Below are 21,274 nucleotides of genomic sequence, written 5' to 3'. Positions count from 1 at the left end.
CTTCCTTTGTTATCCTCTCCTAGCTTCGGTGACCTAGCAATTATTTTTGCATTAAGTAAATATTCCTGAGTATCGCCCATCATGTGAGATGTAAGTGACAAATATTGAGAGTAAGTATTGTTTGCTTTCAGATAACTGTTCCTCCATTGCAACATTCTGTGATCAAGATCATTGGGGTACAGTTCACATATAAATCAAAGCCATACCTTCCAGTTTAAGGAAACTGTCTTCAATCATTTGAACTCTAAATGGAGTGTTCTTTTCTGTAAGAACTGACAAAAGCAAGTTAATCCTTGATGATTTCCGTTAAAAACATAGAAGGATGATGGAGATACTGAGCCATACATCTCTGTGGGAACAGATATCCCGATCCGTAAATAAAAGTTGCTTTAGAAACTTTCCCCCCCCCCCCTCTCAAAAATGTGTGTGTTCAGTGAAGAATAGTGTTTCAGCTGTTGACATGATACTTTCAAGATTGGGAAAATGGTCAGCATTGGAAGAGCTCTAGGAAAGAGGGCGGCTTTCACTGGCCCAACGGCCTTCAGCAAGGTAGCTGGCCGGGGCCTCTGCTGGGACCAGGGCCTTGGGTTAGAGCCTTTCTGTGCTAGAGTCGTCTGTGGTTGGCTCACTTGCTCCATAATCATTGCCACATTGGCAGAGGAGAACTTTTCCAAGTAGTCATGATGTTTTACCAGCTCCGAACCTTGTGGCCCGGCATTTTGAGAAACCATGCGTACAGAGACCACGCCTCTCTCTCTGGAATATTCCTAGTGAGTGGTTAAACCCCAAAACATCCTGGCCCACAAACAAGCAGCCCCCCTTCACATCATCAGAGTTGCAAACATGGAGTTCCTCAGTGCCCTCACCCCGTAATGGCTCTCTCTGTTCAGTCCTGAGAGATGACTCTGTGAAGCCTGGATGGGAGAGGAAGAAGTCCAAGTGAGCACTTCTGGGGGCGGGGCTGTGTGGCCACCTCCCTGAAAGGGCTTGTAAAATTCAGTGAGAGCCAGGGAGGACTTCCCTCAAAGCAGTGCTGTCAAGTCACACTGAATTTTGTGCAAAACACACCTATTGTAGATATCAGATGGAGGAGAAAGAAGATTTTAAAGACGGGACTATTATGCATGGCAGAGGAGGAAACTGAACTATTGAATAATCTTGAGTGAGTAAGCCCTCAAGTCTTATAAAATTGCTTTATGATGTGATGGTCCTCTTTATAACCATTCTAAATTAAAGGGAACCATAAATATATGACCATGAAGATAATATAGTTTAAATGAATAACAGAAGCTTCAACCATTTTTGTAACGTCACCATACCTCATTATAACTGTGTTGCATATAGACTTGTTCATGTAACCCGTACCAAGAAATGGCTTGTAGGTAAGTAAGCGTTGTGTAAGCATCATGTGCATAGAGCATAAGTAAGCATTATGGTGACACCCTCCATAGACACCTTCAGAATCCGTAGTAGCAAGTGTTCCTCAGGCAGATAGATATCAATGGGCAGGATGAGAAGTGCAGGTGTCGTTTTGCAGTGATGAACGCTGGGCCACCCAACTGGAAAAAGCAGATTTTGTCATTGCAATAAATATTTAAACTCTTTCCAAATATCAGAACTTACCTTCTGATTGTGCTGAATATTTTATTCTTAATTTATACCAAACACCAAATTCTATCCATCCCCAGGGTAGAGCTGCATCCCAGGGATGGGATGTAAGCAGGACCGTGGATACTGTAGCTCACCCGTCCTTGCCCATCAGGTAATCTCATTTCATCCATTGCTGGCGTTATGTCCCAAGCACACGATTTCTTTCCTTTCTGTCTTTCCGTTTATAAACTCTACTTCTGATGACTTTGGCATTACCTTTGGAATTTGGGGAGACCTAAGAGCGGGAAGAGTGTCTCCGAGTTGTCCCAATGCTAAATGCTGTACTGGTCCATATACAAGAGTAGGTGTTCCAGAAACACCATCGGTGAATGAGTGTTCGGGCCCATGTGAAGTGAGGAATGACTAGGACACCAAAACACAGATAGGAGGCAAACAGTCCCGAGCAGTTTACACACAAAGAGACACCGGCCACGAGAGAAACAGGAGTGAAATATCCAGACTTTCTAGATTTTAAAGTTAGCAGTATCACCGTTTTTGCTAAAAAATTAAACTGTAGAGAAAAGGACAACTCACTGTTGGCAAAATTAATAACAGCTACTATCTTCAGAGGCTTTGCAGTATACGACGTGCTTTATGTAATTTGGTCCTTGTGTTAACCACAGGGGGCATATTATGATCATCATCATTATTACCTGCATTTTATCATCATTGTTACTGTTCTATCCATTTTACAAATTCTGAACTGACTTGTTTTCAGGATGCCCAGGTTCCATCTTTTAGCCCACGGGTCATCAAGAAAATTAATTAATAACATATATCACAAGTCAGAAAGATGTTAATGCTGTTTAACCCAATAATAACTCTTCTGGGATGTCAGCCTAAGGAAAAGTCTAAAAGTAGAAGATGTCCTTTGCGGTATTGTTTATAATGATGAGAAACTGCAAGCAATCAAAACTATCCAGATGTAGGAAAATGGCAGTGTAAGTTATCTACATTAAATCTGTAAGATGTTACATGTCTGAAATTATTTGAAGGTTTTGGAACAACATGGGGAAATGGCTGGGAAGTCATAACACAGAAGTGTTATAGAATACTACATCTTTTCTGTTGTCATAATTAAGAAAAATGTATGCATATGTTCAATAATGAGTTGATCTATTAGATGGGATTTTGGTATACTTCTCTTTTACATTATTTGTGTATCTGCATAACCTTGCAAAATAAGTTTCAGTAATTTATAGAACAAAACATACTCCCATTTTTTCCCCATGACATCATCATTAGAACAGGGAGAAATCAGAATAAAATGAGCTATTTCTACATTTTAGGAGATAACCATGAACTATCTAGTTCCAGGATTTTCAATTCTGGGCATGGCCACAGTGTTGCATTTAGTAGTAATTAACATTTGTCATTACCACTGGGTCTGGACTCTGTACATTCTTTTTTCTCTGGTAAGCATACTGCAGAAAACATATAACCAAAAAAAAAAAAAGTGCATAGCATTCTGAGAAACACAAGATTCCTATCTCAATAGTAGACGTGTTGAATTGCACGCTTTTACAAAACCAGTATCACATAATGTGGAGTCCTCAATGCCTGCATCTTTAAGAAAAGCTAACTGAAGGTGTCCTTGGAAAAAAAAATCCTCTTAGCCTGAAATCCTGGTTGCCAAAAGGAGGGCAGATTTCCAATGCAAATAGTGAGGCGAATGGGCCCTCCTCACAGGCACTTAAATCATTTGTATCTCACTTTTTATGGTAGTGTGGTGAATTATATTATTTTTGGGTTTATAATTAGAGGACGGAACAGATGGCGGAGGCCTAGTTTGAAGTGATGTGGCCATTAGAAGAGCCTCGGTCGTCCAGTCCTGATTCCCGCAGACCCGGTTTTCCCGCCCGCACTCGGAATGGGGCACGGTGTAGCTGTAGGTTTGCACCGTAGCCTTGAACTCTGAGTTTTTCTAACATTTGAAGCCACATAGGAATGAAAAAGGGCCTATAAGAGCAATCGCTATGTCAGAGGGTGAGGCCTTCGAGGGGAAGAGTGAGTTCCTATCAATCCTATTTCTGTAATTATGATTTTTTAAAAAAATTACAAAGTCCCACAATGGACGTAAACGTCTCTTTCACGCTCACGTGCTCATAGGATCTTCTTTGGGTTTTTCTCCTCCACTCTCAGTGTACGAGAAACTTCATTATCACCATCACCAAGAGTTTCTGCCCTTTTCCAGGCTGTTTCACCAGTAAGTCAAATGCCAAATATTGTTTTCCTAGTTGAAGACTTGGTAGGGTCAAGTCTCATTATTGAAGGTAGACCAAAATCAGGATGTGCAGTGAGCAGAATTCTGTATTAAGAAAAAAAAAAAAAAAAAAGATTGTTGATGAATCTCTGTTTAAATGCTATGAAAAACCTTATTTCAGGTTATCTTTTAAAAAATCAGAACAGGCTATTTTTAATGTAATAAGCCTATAGCTTAAAAGAAGAATTCTCCCTTTGGTGTCATTTGGTGGATGAAAACATTCTTGTTCAATAGAAAACCAGCATCTTTTTCATGCTCGTGTGAGATCAGGCAACATACTGATATTCATTCAGCTATAAATGCCATATTCACTTTGAAATGCAAATTGTTTAAAGAAAAATAGCATATGGTGGAGGTGAGTACCTTTTCAAATCAACTCTTACACTTTAGGGATGTAAGCAAAGCTAAAATTATTCTTTGGGAAGAATCTGGCGCTTTTGACACATGGAAGCTTGCGCTAATCAGCCGGCCCAGTGGGCACACACATCTCCATATCAAGGCACTGGTGTGGGGCTCCGTGGATTAACATCCTAATGCGGCCGCCCCTGCTCAGCAAGGCCAGCAGCCAGCTGATCAGTGGAGGGGATCTTTGAGGACACACTCTCCTGTGTTCCAGAATGGGCCAGGAAGTCGACCACGTATGTCATCATAATGCAGATACTGTTTGGGGAAAAAAAATAACTGAGACAATACCAGATGGGTCCTTTTGTGCCTCGCTTCCTCTGGATGCCGGCATCCCATACTTTGTAGGGCTGGGCCGCTCTTTGGGATATAACACGGGTGAAACTGTCTCCTTGCTCCTTGGTGACTTCTTCTCATACTTCCTGATCTGACCTCTGCGTTCACAAACCATTCAAATGAGTTGTTTGCGGGGGGTTGGGGGGTAAATTTTATTGATTAACATACACTTACAAAGTGCAAGCTCCTAAGTTCTAGCTAAGTGTACGGCTGACCGGCACACGAGTCAAATAGCAGCAGGTGGCCGGCAGCCCAGGAAGCCCCCGGGCCCCATCCCATCGCTGCCCACATCTTCCCCTACACACACACGAGGGTGACCATCGTCTCATTTCCCACTCCGTAGATGGGCTTTGCCTGTTGGGTTTGACCCATCGTATGGCTGTATGGGACCAGGACAGGTGGAGCCCTCGTGTTTGTCTTCTTCGGATCCACATCCTGTCTGTGGTGTCTCTCCTGTTGTGGCCCATGTCAGAGGCCATTCATTCTTATTGGTGTGGATCTACCACGAGGTACCCATGGTGGATGGATGGACGTTTCAGCCATTCTCAATAATTCTGCCATGAACATTCTTGTGCATGTATTCTGGTGGATTGTTTCTGCATGTCTATATGATTTTTTTGTCCTTTTTTTATTTTTAAGTTTTTTTATTACAGTATAGTTGCTATACAATATTACGTAAGTTACAGGTGTACAATATAGTGAGTCACAATTCTTAAAGGTTATATACTCCATTTAGAGTTATTATAAAATATTGGCTATATTCCCTGCGTTGTACAGTATATTCTTGTAGCTTATTTTATACCTAATAGTTTGTACCACTTACTCCCCTCTCCCCACTGGTAACAGCTACTTCGTTCTCTATATCTGTGTGTCTGCTTCTTTTTTTGTTGTATTCACTAATTTGTTGTATTTTTTAGATTCCACATTAAGTGATATCATACAGCATTTGTCTTTCTCTGTCTGACTTACTTCACTTAGCATAGTGACCACCAAGTCTATCCATGTTGCTGCAAATGGCAAAATGTGATTCTTTTGTATGGCTGAGTAATATTCCAGTGTGTGTGTGTATGCACCACATCTTCTTTATCCATTCATCTGTTTATGTTGGTGTGATTTTAATCCAGAGGGATGTGAAAGAAAAAAGAGGAATCTTTTAAGAGACAAAAAAACGAATTGGGTTGTTCTGTGAAAGCTTTACATCTGGGTTGTCGGGGGATGGTGTTAGGTAGTGTCCCCTCTTTCCATGTTATTATTTACAGAGATGGGCCAATTCCAAAGTCTAAAATAAATCTACAGTGTTCCATGAAGTTTCTCCTGAAGCTTCCAGCAGGCATGATATCCTGCCTCTTTGACCTTCTCACGGCTCTTGTGTTCCTTGCCCTGCATTTTGGCCACTCGTGGGCTTGTCTGAGACCTTCTCCTGGACCAGACGGTGGCTGGTCCAGGGACTGTCTTCCTCATCGTGCCCAGCACAGCAGGGGTTCCATGCAGTGAGACAAGGAAATGTAGTAGGTTGGTGTTAGAACTGGTGACCAGGACTGTGCAGGGTCTGATTTTACCCTCCCTGCAAGTTCAGCCAGCCTGCCTGTTTCCTGGATGGTGAGACCCCTGTGTCAGGACAAATGACAGCTTGTTACTCACAGCAGTAGCAGTGGCCAGAGTCTCAGCAGTGTCGTGCACCAGTTCCCTCGGGGCCAGGTGACACCAGCATACACAGTGCATCACATTAGGAGAGGAACCCCGAGCTTAGGAAACCCCAGTCTTGTATAATGGGGTACCGGCACGCCTGCCCAGCCTTTGCCCTGGAACATGACGTTTTCATCCCGACAACACACAGATCCGCCCTCCTCTGGAGGAAGACGGTCTCTCCATCATCCAAGTCTGTTCACTGCACAGACATTCCTGAAAAGATCATTGGAACAAAAAGGTGCCACCCCCCCCCCCCCGCCCCCGTACCATGCCGTGAAGGACCCGTGGACCTGTCTACCAGCAGGAGGGGGTATCCTGGGAGAGCTGAGGCCCAGGGAGGGTGGAAGACGGGGATGAGGGGAGAGAAGGGAAGGGAAGATGAAAAGTGCCCTTCCCACCCACAGGCAGGCACAGGCCTGGTGCTCATCTCAGGGAGGCGAACATCCGCCCGCCTCCTTTTAAGGCCTTGTGTCTGCTCGGAGCTCGGTGAGCTAGAACCAGTTGTTAGACCTGCCCCCTGAGCTCCAGGGGAGGGGACGTCCCAGTCTGGCTTGTGGAATCTCTTCTCTCTGGAGAAACACAGACGTGCCTGAAAGACAGCAAGTTCCAGCCCTGTTCTGAGTCCCCCCGGTTGGAGAGACCCCAGCCTCTTGTCTTGTTTTCCAGATACACAAATGAAATTCTGTAGCACACAGATACGGTTTAGGTGGTCACCTGGCTGGGAGAGGAAGCAGCCTTTCTCTCCTGGGCATCACCAGGGCCCTGGTCGGGCAGGGCTCCTCTCAGACCGTGTGCCCCTGCAGTGATTGACTGATCAACAGGGCAGTCACCCCACCCCGAGCGAGGTGTTTCTGTGGATGGTTGTGGGCCATTTGGGCTTTAGATCCCCAGCTATTCCTCTTGATCACCGGGAGCCGAGGCCTCTGCCTCACTTCAGGCTGACCCTGACTGCACTTAGAACAGTGTTCAGGCATCACTTGATCGCAGGTGGTCTTGATTTTAAGACCCTTAGCTCTCAGGGAATCAGATAAGTCACAAGTGAGAGAACTCCAGATCCACAGCCTTAATTAATTACTTATTAATGTGAAATGAATTGCCGTTCAACGAGAGAGGTCACCCTTGAGTACTGTGAGAGGAGAGAAAGTGATTTGAAACCTGGCATCTCCTTATGTGCCTAGAGGTGCTTTCAGTCTGGTGAACGCTCCCTGAGTGCTCACACGTAGGGCAGAAGCAGGGGCAGGTCAGTACTACTTGACCAGTTAGCTAGGTTCATTCAGGAACAGAACTGAACTTATGCACTAGCCTCTGTTGGGTGTGTGTGTGCGTGCATGCGCTTGAAAATAAGCATCAGAAATTATGACATAAAATACTATCATTAGATTTTTAACTCTGTATAGTTACTAAACATATTCATGAAACAGTTGGAGGGTAGTTGGTTGCTCTGACTGAAGGATTTACTCAAAGTAAGTAGAAATGCCTCAAAATATGACCACTGGCCCAAGACTGCTCATGCTTGGGACAAGATGTGTCATGAGCCACATCTACTACTAACTACTGTGAAGTAGTTAGCTACTTTCACAGTGTCATGACCAAGTCTGTGGACCACTGGTTTGCTTCAGAGTTGGAACATGTGTCTTTATGCATTCACATTTACAGGCAAGCACCTGTTTGTGGAACTCCAAAGTATATATATTTAGGGCAGAAACAATATTTCTTACCCTTCACAATTTTTTTTCGTTTCCTTACGTCACAATTAGTTGATCTCTTATTATTTGATTTTAGAAACATTTTAACTGAAATTAAAGTGAATGGGCATGTGTAAAAAAGAGATTTACTCTCTTGAGAGAAAATGAGAAATGTTTTCCTTCTGAAATGAGAATCGTCCTCTGTACAGTTTTGGAAGATTTTGTAACTCGTGGTCACCAAAGATCGGGAAGTAGGCAGGCAGGTAATTGAGTGAAGTTGGGTGGGCAGGAGGGCTGGTGTGTGCCCTGTCTTCTTGCGGGGTAGATTCAGACAACCCAGACGGATTCAAGGGATGGAGTCAACTGACTGTTTCTGAGAATAAACACAGGCCCATGGCTGCCGCATATTCTTATTTTTCAAACAATGCCAGAGACCACAGATTTTTAGATGCACACTCCCAAATTAATTCTACTTAAAAAAGAACTCATTGCCCTCTAAGCAAAAACACATCTATGAGCTCAACCCAGACGCCAGGCCCCAAGATTATGGATCTGTTCTAAAATTTTACTTCTATAACCATGTGGCCATGTACACACATTCATTTGGCCAGAATTCAGTCACGGTGTCATGGTGTCTCTGTTTAGTCTGACAATTGGGAATTGGGTGTGGTTGGGATAAGAAGACCCTCGCCAGCTGGAGGGCCCTCAGGGTGTGCTTTCTGAATGATTCCATGCGGCTGTTTTGGGTCTCGTACGGATTCTGCAGTCAGACACCAGGACCACACAGCCTTGACAGGAGTTTCTTCACCCCGGAGATCCCAGTTTGGTTCCTTGGGGGCCCCTCAGGAGCTAAACCCCAGGGTGGATCCACCAGCAGCTTAATGTACTGAAAATTCCATTCGACAAACAGCTGGAAGTTTAAAAACCAGAGGTATGACCAGCATCATCGCATAGTTTTTCATTAGCTTGTACATTCTAAGGAATCTGCTCTTTCCCTGGTAGACGTTTGGCCTTAAGATGGAGAACTTGTCATCCTAAGACTACCTCTTTATCCGATGTCTCCGTTTGAATGTTTCCTGCATCCCTGACCCAGAGTTCAGATGGACTTGGCTGTCCTGAGTGCCTGTGGCTACTTATTCCTGGACTTTGGCACCAAGTAGGCAGTGCTAGACGCACTAAGAGAATTCTCTCTACCTTTTGACTGGAGTATGTCGGGAGGGTTTGGGGCTGGTCGTCCTCGGAGACTCTACCCCAGACAGAATGAACAAGGGAAGGGGCACTGCTGGACTCATCTGCCCAAAGACGGACGGATGGTGAATTTATTTTTGGTTTTTCAGGTGTTTTGGCCTTGTGTGCCTACAGGTGGTATGAAATGAGGTTTTGTGGACAAATCCCACACGTGATAATGACTTGTCAGGGGTACGGATGAGCGCTGAAGGGAGGAAGGAATCATCCCCCTGACATTCTCACCAAGCCAGTAGGTGTCCCCATGGGCAGTACGGGCTCAGGGGGCCCGGCTCAGAGTGGGGTCGCAGCCCACATGCAGCTTCTCATTGTGCTTCTTCTCCTATTCTCTTTCCATCACTTCCTTTTTCCTTCCACCCACCATAAAAATGTTAGCTTCTTTTTTTTAATAAAGCTCATTTTTTTATACGATTCGTTTTTATCTGTTTATTTATTTATTTACTTATTTTTGGCTGCATTGGGTCTCTGTTGCTGCGCACGGGCTTTCTCTAGTCGCGGCGAGCAGGGGCTACTCTTCGTTGCGGTGCGTGTGCTTCTCATTGCGGTGGCTTCTCTTGTCGCAGAGCACGGGCTCTAGGCGCATGGGCTCAGTAGTTGTGGCGCACAGGCTTAGTTGCTCCGCGGCATGTGGGATCTTCCCGGACCAGGGCTTGAACTAGTGTTCCCTGCATTGGCAGGTGGATTCCTAACCACTGCGCCACCAGGGAAGTCCCTTAACGTTAGCGTTTTCATGAATTCACGTAAAATTCAGACACCAGGACCACACTGGAAAGTGGAAGGGGCCTCAGAGCCTCAGGAGGAGTTGTGAGCCCCTCTTAAATGGCGGGCGTGCGGGACCAGGGTCCCCACAAGGAAGGGAAGGCAGAGGCCCACACCCTCCTGCTCAGAAGGGTTTCTTTGCAAAGGGACAGAGGTGTGGGCAGAGAGAAGCCGGGAGGTAGTACAGGCACCAGGGCTGGCAGAGTGGCACCAGGACCACCACAGACCCGAAGGGGGGCCAGGGATGCACATCCCCACTTCACACTCCTGTGCTCCCCCCTCGTTCAGCCCAGCTGGAAGCCAGAGGTGACCCAACGGGTGCCCTCCTCGGAAGGGAGCCGGGCGTAGAAGGCGTGGGGAGAAGGGGGTGGCAGACGCGGGTCGTCAGCACAGGGTCAGGAGGAGACCCTGCCGTGCTGCCCGACAGGTTCGCCTGGTCAGCTGCTGGGCACGCTGTCCGGCTGTTACAATGCCCTGTGGTACAGGGATCTGGCCGAGGAGAAGCGCAACCAGAAGACAGCTCCAGGGCACCCTAAATGATAGATGACACGTGGAAAAAACCCGGAGGAGCGTGTGGTGTGTCCCTTGGTGCTGCCTCTCTGTGCCTTGGCTCCTCTGTCCCTGTGAGATGCTACACACCTGGCCCTGCTCCCCAGGCTGCTGAGGACGGTGCTGGAGCGGGCGCCAGCTCTGGCTGACGCTGCCATTCAGGATGCACGAGTTTCTGCGTTTTTAGGGCTCGGACAGGTCCTAAAATCAGAACATCAGAGTTGGGAGGGAGGTGGGAAACTGGCTCAAGACCCTCTGCAGCTCAGCCGAGGAGCCAGGGCAGGTGCACTTCCCGGGAGCATCTTTGACCTCAGTGGTCCGCGGCGGGGAAGAGCTTTCGTTGTAGTTTTTGTTTCGTGTTCATGGTTACTTTCTGGCTTAAGGGTTTGGTTTTTAAATCAGTCGGAGCTCTCCTGCAGGCCCACTCATATTTTCACGTGTGCCCGTGTCACCTGGGGCTCTTACTAAAAAGCAGGGGCGAGGGCGAGGCCAGGGAGCCTGCATTTCGAAGATGCCCCCCGGGCGGTGCAGCTGCTTCTGCTGTGAGGCCCACACTTAGGAAGATATATGGGCTCCCGTTCTTCCTTTCTCAGGTGGTACTTTTGGCTTTTTTTCTGGAGTCCGGTAAACCTGCCTAGGAAGACTTACTTTTACGACGTTCAAAATGTACCCAGTTCCCACAACAGCGTGAAGTCGGCATCATTTTTTAAGGTAGAAATAACGTTTTTCAGAGCAAAATCTCCTTCCTCTTCATTCACCACTTGTTTGTCCTGTTTGCCCACGTATTGTTTCATTGATGATTTTGTCACTTCCGGATGCTCTGTGCGATTGCAGTGAGGACCTCGTTTGTGGTGGAGCCCTGGTTCCTACCTCTGGCTGCGCACCAGAATCGCCGAAGTCCTTTTGAAAATGCGTATCCCCTCAAGCTCCATCCCCAGACCTCCTGAATCGAAATTTGAATTTCTTGAGGCCTCTATTTTTATAAATCTATTTATTTATTTATTTTTGGGTGTGTTGGGTCTTAGTTTCTGTGCAAGGGCTTTCTCCAGTTGCGGCGAGCGGGGGCCACTCTTCATCGCGGTGCACGGGCCTCCCACCGTCGCGGCCCCTCCCGCCGCGCAGCCTCAGCAGCCGTGGCTCACGGGCCCAGCCGCTCCGCGGCACGCGGGATCCTCCCGGACCGGGGCACGAACCCGCGTCCCCTGCATTGGCAGGCGGACTTCCAACCACTGCGCCACCAGGGAAGCCCGAGCCTCTATTTTTAAAAAGCTCCACGGGTAATTCTGGTAATTGGCCAGACTTGGGAACTACTGATACGGTCTGTGTATTTAAAATCTTGTGCTATGAAAACCTTCTATGAAAACAATTTTGAACTTAATTGGTTCCAAACTAAAACAATGGGAGGAATGTTTAAAAAAAGAAACCTAATGCCTTTGAAGATCTGCCTACAGATCTAACAAACGAACTCACTGCCAGCAAGGTATGATTGGCTGAGCTTTAGAGATAGGCACTTAATTATGTTTTTGAGTCTAAAGTTGGTGTGACCAGATCATAATTCATTTTGATGTTGAGCAACTGATTCAAATCATTAAGTATACAATGGAACCATTTTTCAGTGCAGTCTATGTGCGTGCTGTGAAGTCGCTAAGGTTATTTTTCCTCTGCGTAGTCTTCTCAAGGTTAAGAGTAAACTTACCTGGTTTAAGAGTCTGCGTTTCCACCGATGTCGCATCTGGCAACTTTGATTTGTGTTGATCATGAAGTATAGCTTCCCCGCGAAAGTAGTCCTCTGGCACCAGACAGTTGACCCCCGACTGGTGATCATTTCATTTCCATTGATGTGTGGATGCAGCAGGGATCCTTCAGCGCCCGGCTCGCTGGCCTGCCAGGAATATCACTTTTCCGAAAAGCGGGTCTTTTGTCTTCACCACTACTCCATCTAGAGATGGCGGTGGTGGTGGTGTGCATCTTTGTCTTGGATTGTGGTGGGTGTAGCCATCTGAAGCATCGGGTTCCTTTGTCAAACACCGTAAGGCCTGCTTCACCCTATTTTCCTCTGGAACATTGTTTCGTGTGATGCTTCCACTTGCCCTGTATCGGGACGCCGGCTGCTCTCGGTGTCAGGTCCACGGTGTGCAGGCGCGTAAGCCCCTAGACTAACTCGTGCCGGCTTCGGGTGTGCAGTGCGCGCTGGTGTTCACCTGACTTGTTTATTCCTAGGGAATGTCACTAGTGCGCCTGGGTCTCAGATGGCGAGCGGCGTCAGCCTGGGCTCCTTCAACAGCCGACCGGACAGCGTGCAGCAACGGTCCTACTCTGTCTCCAGTGCCGACCAGTGGAGCGAGGCTACGGTCATTGCAAACTCAGCCATCAGCAGTGGTAAGAGAGGGCACAGCCCCACGGACCTGCGGCCACCTCGCGGTCCTCGGTTGCAAACCAGGGGCTGGACATGACTCCCCGAGCTCTCCGAGCTCCGCTCTGAGGGCGGCCACCCTGTCGACGCTGCCCGGCCCGCCTTCCACCCGTGGAGCGCTTTATCCTTGATCGGCTGTCTCACCCGCGGCATCTCGTGTCCTTCTTTGGTGCGGGGAGAGGTAGATGTTCACTCCCACTTGACAGATTTGGAAACTGAGACCGCAGGCAGGGCTGAGACCCGACTGCAGGTGGTATGCCCCTGATCACACTTGCCTACATGATGTGGCCTGCACTTTCCATCATTAGTGTGCATTTTATGTGGTTAGGCTTTGCGGTGTTTTTGCATCAAAGGAAAACACGTAATTCATTCTCCTTATCCGTTTTCCAAGATTCCTGGTATATCATCTAAGTTTTGGAGAGTCTTCCCTCTTGCCTTTTTTTTTTTTTTTTTTTTTTTTTAAGTGTGGGCAGATTCTAGGGAAACAAATGTGCACACTGGAAGCTATCTTGACATATGTGTGAGCGTGTGAATTATGCAGCGTTGAGGCTGCACTTTACCACAACACGCTTTGCCTGTGGCATTTTGTCTGTGGCCTGTTCACCGGTATTTAAAGGAATTCCCACTGTAGTGTGTCATCTATCAGACACGGTTTTAGAGTAATTTTAGCATAATTTGTCCTAATTGAAAGATTCAGCATCAGGTCTTCCCTATAGACCCAGCAGCTGCTGCAGCAGGACGTGTGCTTTGGATAAACATCATCCTTATTTCTAGTTACTCCACGCCCCTCCATCAGACGCCGCCGAGCAGAGAGGCCTTAAAGAAAAGACATCTCCAAACCAAGGAGGAGGAGTGAGGTCTCGAAAGGCAGCTCCAGCGGGTGCCATAGCGGCGCGGGCCTGGGGCCTACGGACCGCATCGCCCTCGCCCAGTGCGCTCCCAAGCTCCTTCCTCAGACAAAACAGGACGCTTCGGTAGAGAACGAACGTCTACCTCCAGCCTCTTCAGGGACTGGGCGTTCCACCTTTCGTCTGAAACCATGACAGCACCTTAAGACGCTCAATGAAGAGGCTGAAGTCATTATAAATTAGCCGCGTACAGTTTATTCCCTTGTAACGCGACAGCTGTGCGTTCATAGCCGTCAGGTGCCCCGGCAGGCCTGCCGGGGGCCTTCTCAGCAGACACATCCGTGCTGCAGGCAGAGGCCCCCGACCTGCCGAGCAGGTGGCCTCGGCAGGCGGCCTTACCTCTGCAAGCCTCTGTGTTCTAATCTTAAATGGGTGTGTTCGTCTCTCCCTTGCGTGGTCAGTAGGTATGTAGGGCAGTGTCCATCTGTGGCTTCTGTCACTGAGCATCTGCTGTGGTTGCCATGGTTACTTTTTTTAGGGGGGCAAGCGGTTCACATGCTCAATTGCGTTATCAAATACTCGGAAATGCAGCCGTTTTTCGATGAGCATATTACCCTTACTGTCTGAGTGGGTTCATTCTGGCACCCTCTGAGAAGGTGCGCGCCCACGTTTGAGGGGGGCAGGAGTCATACGCTGGCTCTTCCCGGCCTGGTGCGCACGCTGCCCTGCCCAGCAGCACCCTTTCTAAAGCTTTCCTCCTGTGAGTGAGAACTGTTGAGTCACCACTACAGCCTGATGAGGGCGGCGGTCTCTAGGTTCTGTTCCTTGTGTGCCATAGGAGCTATATTTGGGGGGGGGCGGGGGGGGGCGTGTTAGAAGAACAGGTTCCTGAACAAGAGCCTCACCCCAAGTCTTTGCCTCCCCACACTCAGAATATTTTTACAGAAAAAGCATTGGAAGCAGCCTATTAACCTAAAATCCACTCTTTACAGATATTCCATTTGCATAATTATCACTTTGATAAAGACTCCCTAGCTAACTTTCCCTCTACCCAAGAACTCTTTGCCTCTGGTCATGTCTGTATGCCAAGGCACCTCCACACCGTCACATCAGAGACTCCGTGAGCGCCAGACCCTTGATTTGGTGAGAAGCCTCTTCCCACGGAAGGTGATCGTATTGGTCCGTACGGGCATATTTATAAAGTACCTGTACGACTGAGGTTGCCAACGGATGAACGCTGTTTTTAAATTTACAAAGCGATTTCTCACATGCCAACGCCCCGGGTGTCCATTGTTCTATCACACTGTGTGTTTGTGAAAGACTAGCTAGGCTTGCTGATGCCCCAGAGATTGAACCGTGAACACAGGAGATGAGAAACCAGTCTGTGCCCCGGTACGAGCCTACTGCGGGATGTGGATGGAGAAAGCCTGGGCTGAAATTGTGCAGGTAGTTTAAGGATGGAGACATTCAATCAAGGAAAACTTCCCAAAGAGACTGAAACTTGAGCAGCGTTTCGAGAACCAGATGGATTGTGTGTGTGCAAAACCCCAGGAAGAAGTTGTTCTAAACGTGAAGGCAGTTTGGACAGACTTGAGGAGGAGGAAAGGGCAACATGGCACAGCCGAGGGGCCACAGGGAAGTGCAAGGTATTAGTTGGAATGCAGGAAAATGAGGACAGAGAGGAAGAAGAGAGATGAGTATTAAGGGGTCAGAATTGCAAAATTAATTAGCATCTTATTTTAAGGCTTACAGCTGACACTTTAAATAGCAAAGATCCAGAGAGACAACAGAATGTTGTACAGAAGGAAGATTCCTGTAGCTTCTCAGGGATCTTCCTTCACGCCTGTATTTTCTAAGGATGGATGGTATGTCACACCCAAGATATGATGGAAAAGAGAAACAGTAGTAATGACAATAAGAGCTAAGATTTATCGAGGGCTTCACATTTGATCCCCGTGGAGTGGATACTGCTCTTAGCTCCCTTTTCCAGGTGGGGAGACTCTGGTACAGAAGGGCTCAATACTGCTTGCCCGGAGTCACGTCCCGGTAAGGCTGGGATGTGAACCCAGGTGGCCTGATCCTAGGCCTTGGAGTCTACGTCAGCACTTCTCAGGATATGCTTCCCAGACCTGTGGCGGCAGAATCCCCTGGGAACTGGTTAGAAATGCAGACTCGGAAGTCCCATCCCAGACCCACTGAATCTGAAACTCAGGGGTGGGACCCAGCAACCTTTGTGCCAGCAAACCCTCCACGGAATGATGCTGCATGCTGAAGTTTGAGAGCCATTGCTCGAAATCCTTGCTTCTCAGTGTGGTCCACAGACTAACTGGTATCTGACAGCCCCTGGGAGTTGCCTAGAAATGCACAGTCCCAGGCTCCAGCAAGACTTCCTGGATCAGAGTGCACGTTGTCAAGAATCCTGGGCCATTCGGGTCCACCTGGATGTGGAGTAGCCCTGTCTGCCTGCGGCCAGAGTAATGTCCTGGCTTCCCTCCCGTTAGTACCAACCTGCCAGACGCCGAGCAGTTGTTAATAAAATCAGGGCACGGGATCTGACGGCTGACTTCAAGAAGACACATTTATGAATGGATTTCAAGACCTCAACTTGGGGCATCCACGTTCCCTGCCATGCTTGGAAAATAATCACAAAAGAAACAAACAATGATTAAGAGCTCTCTGTTGTGCTTTTTCTCTCTACGTCGCAGTGAAATACAAACTCCACCCTCTTTTTTTTTTTTTTTTTTAAATCATTTTCTCTCCCTCACCCCAGTCTCTGGTTTGGATGTCAGAGTCATAAAAAAGCTTACACTGTGCTATCAGCAGGGACAGGGAGAAGTAAGCAGCTTTTGAATCCAAATGCCCATGTGTTGCTGAATATGCCTTCCCATTGTCCCACATTTTTGTTGTACATGATAATACATAACATTGGGATTCCATTTTTCTCTGCCCCCTTGTCCACACTAAATTAAGACTTTGGCTCCAGAGAACTCTGTAAAGTCTTCCCCTTTAGACGCACAGGTACCCTGGGGGTTTCTGTCTTTTAAGCAGCTGTGAGCGACTCCTAATTAGATAGATGACTTTGTGGTGTGTGAAACTACAAAACAGGAGGTTCTGGTTAAATTAAGGAGGGAAAAAAAAAGAATCCATTCAGTGCCCCCCTGCTTTATGACTATTATTACTGCTGTAAGGTTTTACATTTAAGTACCTGAGGTTTAAAATTAAATGTCTAATATAATTTGGCGTTGCTAACGTGAGAGCCGCATCTGCCCTTAGAGGAAATGCAGGCAGCTCAGCTCAGGGTTTCAGATTGCTGTCTGCCAGCTTGCAGCACAGAGGATTGGGTCCCACTCCGACTAAGCACCACATGCTGCTCAGCGTAATTTTTTAAATACAGAAACGTATTCATCTTGAGCTTCTGCGTTGAAAAAGGCTGTTCCAGTAGTACATGAAAAATTAATTTTTTTACATTTTTCCTCACTCTCCTAAGTGTTTGACGGAAGTAATTTTTGCAGCAAGAGAGAATAAAAACTGGTGGCTGTAAATTCCTGTCCTGGGACCTCTTGTGTAGATTCTTTATGGACCCAGAATTGATCTACATGTCAGACCCTGTTGTGGTTTAAACTGTTTATCACGGTAATGGCAGGAGTGAGCCTGTGAACACCAGCTTATAATCCTGGGTGAAAGAAATTGGTGTTTGCAGTGAATGAAGGGGCAGCTCAGCTTTATTGATAGATTCAGAACAATTATCTCTGCAACAACTATTGGCTGAGAATTCTCTGCAGTCTCATTGGGAGCCTGTGATTTTTTTTTTTTTTTTTTTTTTTTGATTAATCATTTCTCTATAGGTAATTTTCTCTAGAAGTGCTAGCCAAGAGTTAGTATGACTGTGGGTAGCAGGGGACCCCCGGGAGGGTCATTTGTAGTGTACTTAGTTGTCATACCTTGCTCCGAGGCAAAATGCATTTTCAGGTGCACCCCACCTGTGCTGAGGGCCCGAGCCAATGCCGTGAACCCTGCGCATCCATCTGCGAGTGGTCCTGCGTGTCTCGGCAAGCCTGGCGGCCTGCCACACCATCTCCTGCCACTGCCAGCTGTGGGCTGAGGGTCTCAGTGGTGGCCGTTGCCGTGGCAGCCAAACTCCCCGCTCCTCTTGACTGTCAGGTTGTTCTGATGGCTCCACCCCATCTCTGATTGCTTCATTCCAAGAGTTAATCTTCTGCCACCCTGGCTGCCCATCACCGGCAGTACTGCACTGCTTCAGATGACTCTTGAACATTTCACTTCCACCTGCCTCCACCAGGCCACCGTCCAGCCTTGTCAGCCTCAAGTATAAAAACCACACCCATCTTTCACTCTTCCACATGGAAGGTGTGTGTGTGCCCATTTCCTTCTAACCATGTAACCACACATCTTCCCGCCAGAATCTGTGGTTATTAGACAACCAATCCTGAATCTGAAGCGCTTGCATTTTTGCTAACTTTTAGATATTTCTTGTCATCATGGACATTTTTTACAAGGCTTGTTTAAATGGTAGAAGTTAGAAACACGGGTTTCAGCTCTGGGCGTTGTGTCCTGCACTACCGTTGGTTTCTCCTTTCTCATAGAGCCAGCCCCAGGAGGGGCAGGCAGCCCTGCGTTTGAGATTACAGAGAGCATGCCGTAACCTTGGGTTCTGGGAAGGTTTACTGTCAGTTCATTCATTTTAATTTTTACAGCTTGAGCACTTTTTTTCTCTCCTTGGGGTCTATGCTAACAATTTTATCATGTGACCAGCAGGTGGCGGTAGTGTGACACTACCGCCCTCACCTTTTTTTTTTTTTCCTTTTTAATTCAAGTATCGTTGATTTACAACATTGTGTTAGTTTCAGGTGTACAGCAGAGTGATTCAGTTACACATATATATCTATTCTTTTTTGGATTGTTTTCCATTATAGGTTATTACGAGATACTGAATGTAGTTTCCTGTGCTATACAGTAGGTCCTTGTTGGTTACCTATTTAATGAACAGTAGTATGTATCTATTAATCCCAAATTCCTAATTTATACCCCCTGTTTCCCCTTTGGTAACCATAAGTTTGTTTCCTATGTCTGTGGATCTGTTTTCTAAATAAATTCAGTCGCATCATTTTTTCAGATTCCACCTGTAAGTTATATCATACGATATTTGTCTTTATCTGACTTACTTCACTTAGTATGATATTTTCTAGGTCCATCCATGTTTTTGCAAATGGTATTATTTCATTCTTTTTATAACTGAGTAATATTCCATTTATATGTATACCACATCTTTATCCATTCATCTGTCAGTGGACATTTAGATTGCTTCCATGTCTTGGCTATTGTAAATAGTGCTGCTATGAACATTGGGGGTGCATTTGTCTTTTCAAATTAGAGTTTTCTCTGGATATATGCCCAGGAGTGGGATTGCAGGATCATACGGTAGCGGTATTTTTAGTTTTTTAAGGAATCTCCATACTCTTCCCCATAGTGGCCGCACCAGTTTACATTCCCACCAGCAGTGGAGGAGGGTTCCCTTTTCTCCACACCCTCTCCAGCATTTATTGTCTGTAGGTTTTTTGATGATGGGCATTTTGACCGGTGTGGGTTAATACCTCATTGTAGTTTTGATTTGCATTTCTCTAATAATTAGCGATGTTGAGCATCTTTTCATGTGCCTGTTTGGCCATCTTACCTAGTGTCTGAATTTGTACAGCTGCCTCTCTGTGTCAGGAGCTTGACATCTAATGCCCATTTCCTGAGAATCATTATCCCTGTTTCATAAGTGAGGTTCCAAAGGGTCGAGAATCTTAAGACCACACTCTTAATAATAGCCAGGATTCAAACCCAGGTCTTTCTGATTCCAAAACTTATGGTTTTCCCCTCTGCTATTTTTTTTAAAGGAGAAATGAATTCTTAGTATTAAAACAACGTATCATAAGAATTGTTTATCTCTTCATAGAGCTTGCTTTTTAAGGGAAGGTAGACATTTTCCCTTCTCTCACTTCTGCTGAACTTTGCCTTTCTCATCTGATTCTCCCAAATCTTGGCTGGCATTCAGAAACCATTCCCTGGGGGTTGTCATCAACCTTCAGCTAAGCTCAGAATTAAAGGACCCGTGGGCTCTCATCTCAAAGCTGGGCACGCCCGGTCTCGGCCGCTGCGGTCTGTTCCCCCCACCAGGCTCGTCGGCCTAATTAAAGGGATGACCCCAGTTCCCTTCTGCAGGCAGAACCTGCTTCCCTTTCTCTGCATGGGACCGAGGAGAAAGCAGAAGCTTCCTAGGGTATCTGGCCGCAGGGGGTGAAAGGTGTATTTTTTTTCCTCCCAATCAGAACGTTGTTACTTTGTACTTTGCCTCCTCAGTTCCTTCCTAACAGCTATTTCTAGCAGCAGGTGCTGACTAGGGGAAACGCTGCCCCCGTATCAGACCGGGAGCAGGAGATTGCATACCTGCAGGCCGGCAGTTCTCTTGTTGCCTGGCAAACGTCTAGAAATCATTTTAAACAGATGTTAGAGCAGGATACTGTTGCCAGTTGCTATGGTACCTGGACCATATCTTTTGGCCTCTCTGGCCCTCGGTATCTTCATCTAGACCAGTGGTTCTCAACCAGGGGTGATTTTGTGTGTCCCTCCCCTGGGGACATTTGGCAGTGTCTGGAGACAGTTTAGGTTGTCACAGTTGAGGGGGTTGGAGGGGTTTGCTACTGGAATTGAGTGGGTGAAGCCAGAGAAGCTTGTGAACCCCCTGCAGTTGCACAGGGCAGCTCCCCACGACAGAGGACCATCTGGTGCAAAGTCAGTAGCGCGGAGGTCCAGAAACCCTGGTCTGGACAATGAAGACTTGGGTTTTATGGACCCTAGCAGCCACCGTCACTGTGTTTCACCGTGAATTAAATGATAATCCTTCCCAAAGAAAAGGGAGGCTGTTTCCTTTCCTGAGAGAATGACTACAGCCAACCCAAGCAGTGCCTTGTCCGCAGCGAGACTTTCAACTCAGCTTCCCAGACCGTTCCCCAAGGCAGAAGGCGGGGGTCGTACCAGCCCCATGGCAGTTCTGCTGCTACTACCAGTGATGATGTCACATGACATCCGTCCAGCACTCCCTGCCTGTCAGGCACGAGGACCCGGGAGAGGAGGGCTAGTGCCATCCCCATTTTAGATGAGGAAACAGAGGTAGCAGCAGGCCGGTGGCCAAGGCTGGATTGCATCTCAGGCTGTGTCTCAGCCTCCACTGTGCTGTACTTTGAACCACCACGCTCAGCTGCCCCAAGAACTCTGCCTCAGGGAGACCCGGGATGGCCTTGACCCTCGGCCTGTGTTGAGGACACGCGGATGACACACATTGGCGGGTGTAATCTCAGCAGCTTCCCTATTCAGAGAGCACAAAATGGGTCAGGCTAACAAAGTGAAACTAAGATAAATATCCTGCATTCAG

General features: G+C 47.1%; 1 protein-coding gene across 3 annotated transcripts in view; it reads left to right on the top strand.

Moving 5' to 3' along the window:
• The window catches only part of AGAP1 (ArfGAP with GTPase domain, ankyrin repeat and PH domain 1), a 543,380-nt gene that overhangs the window by 371,519 nt on the left and 150,587 nt on the right, over nucleotides 1-21,274 (top strand). For 2 of the 3 annotated variants that reach the window (XM_068544178.1, XM_068544180.1), the window contains exon 12: nucleotides 12,799-12,957. The exons of the other annotated variant lie outside the window; for it this stretch is intronic. In XM_068544178.1, the coding sequence (XP_068400279.1) occupies nucleotides 12,799-12,957 (159 nt within the window). The remainder of the gene's footprint in view (nucleotides 1-12,798; nucleotides 12,958-21,274) is intronic. 3 annotated transcript variants of the gene reach the window in all.

This window comes from Eschrichtius robustus, chromosome 5 (assembly GCF_028021215.1).
Source record: "Eschrichtius robustus isolate mEscRob2 chromosome 5, mEscRob2.pri, whole genome shotgun sequence".
NCBI classification, from domain to species: Eukaryota; Metazoa; Chordata; class Mammalia; order Artiodactyla; family Eschrichtiidae; genus Eschrichtius; species Eschrichtius robustus.
Note: the sequence above shows the minus strand (reverse complement) of the source record. Positions and strands in the feature narration are given on the sequence as shown.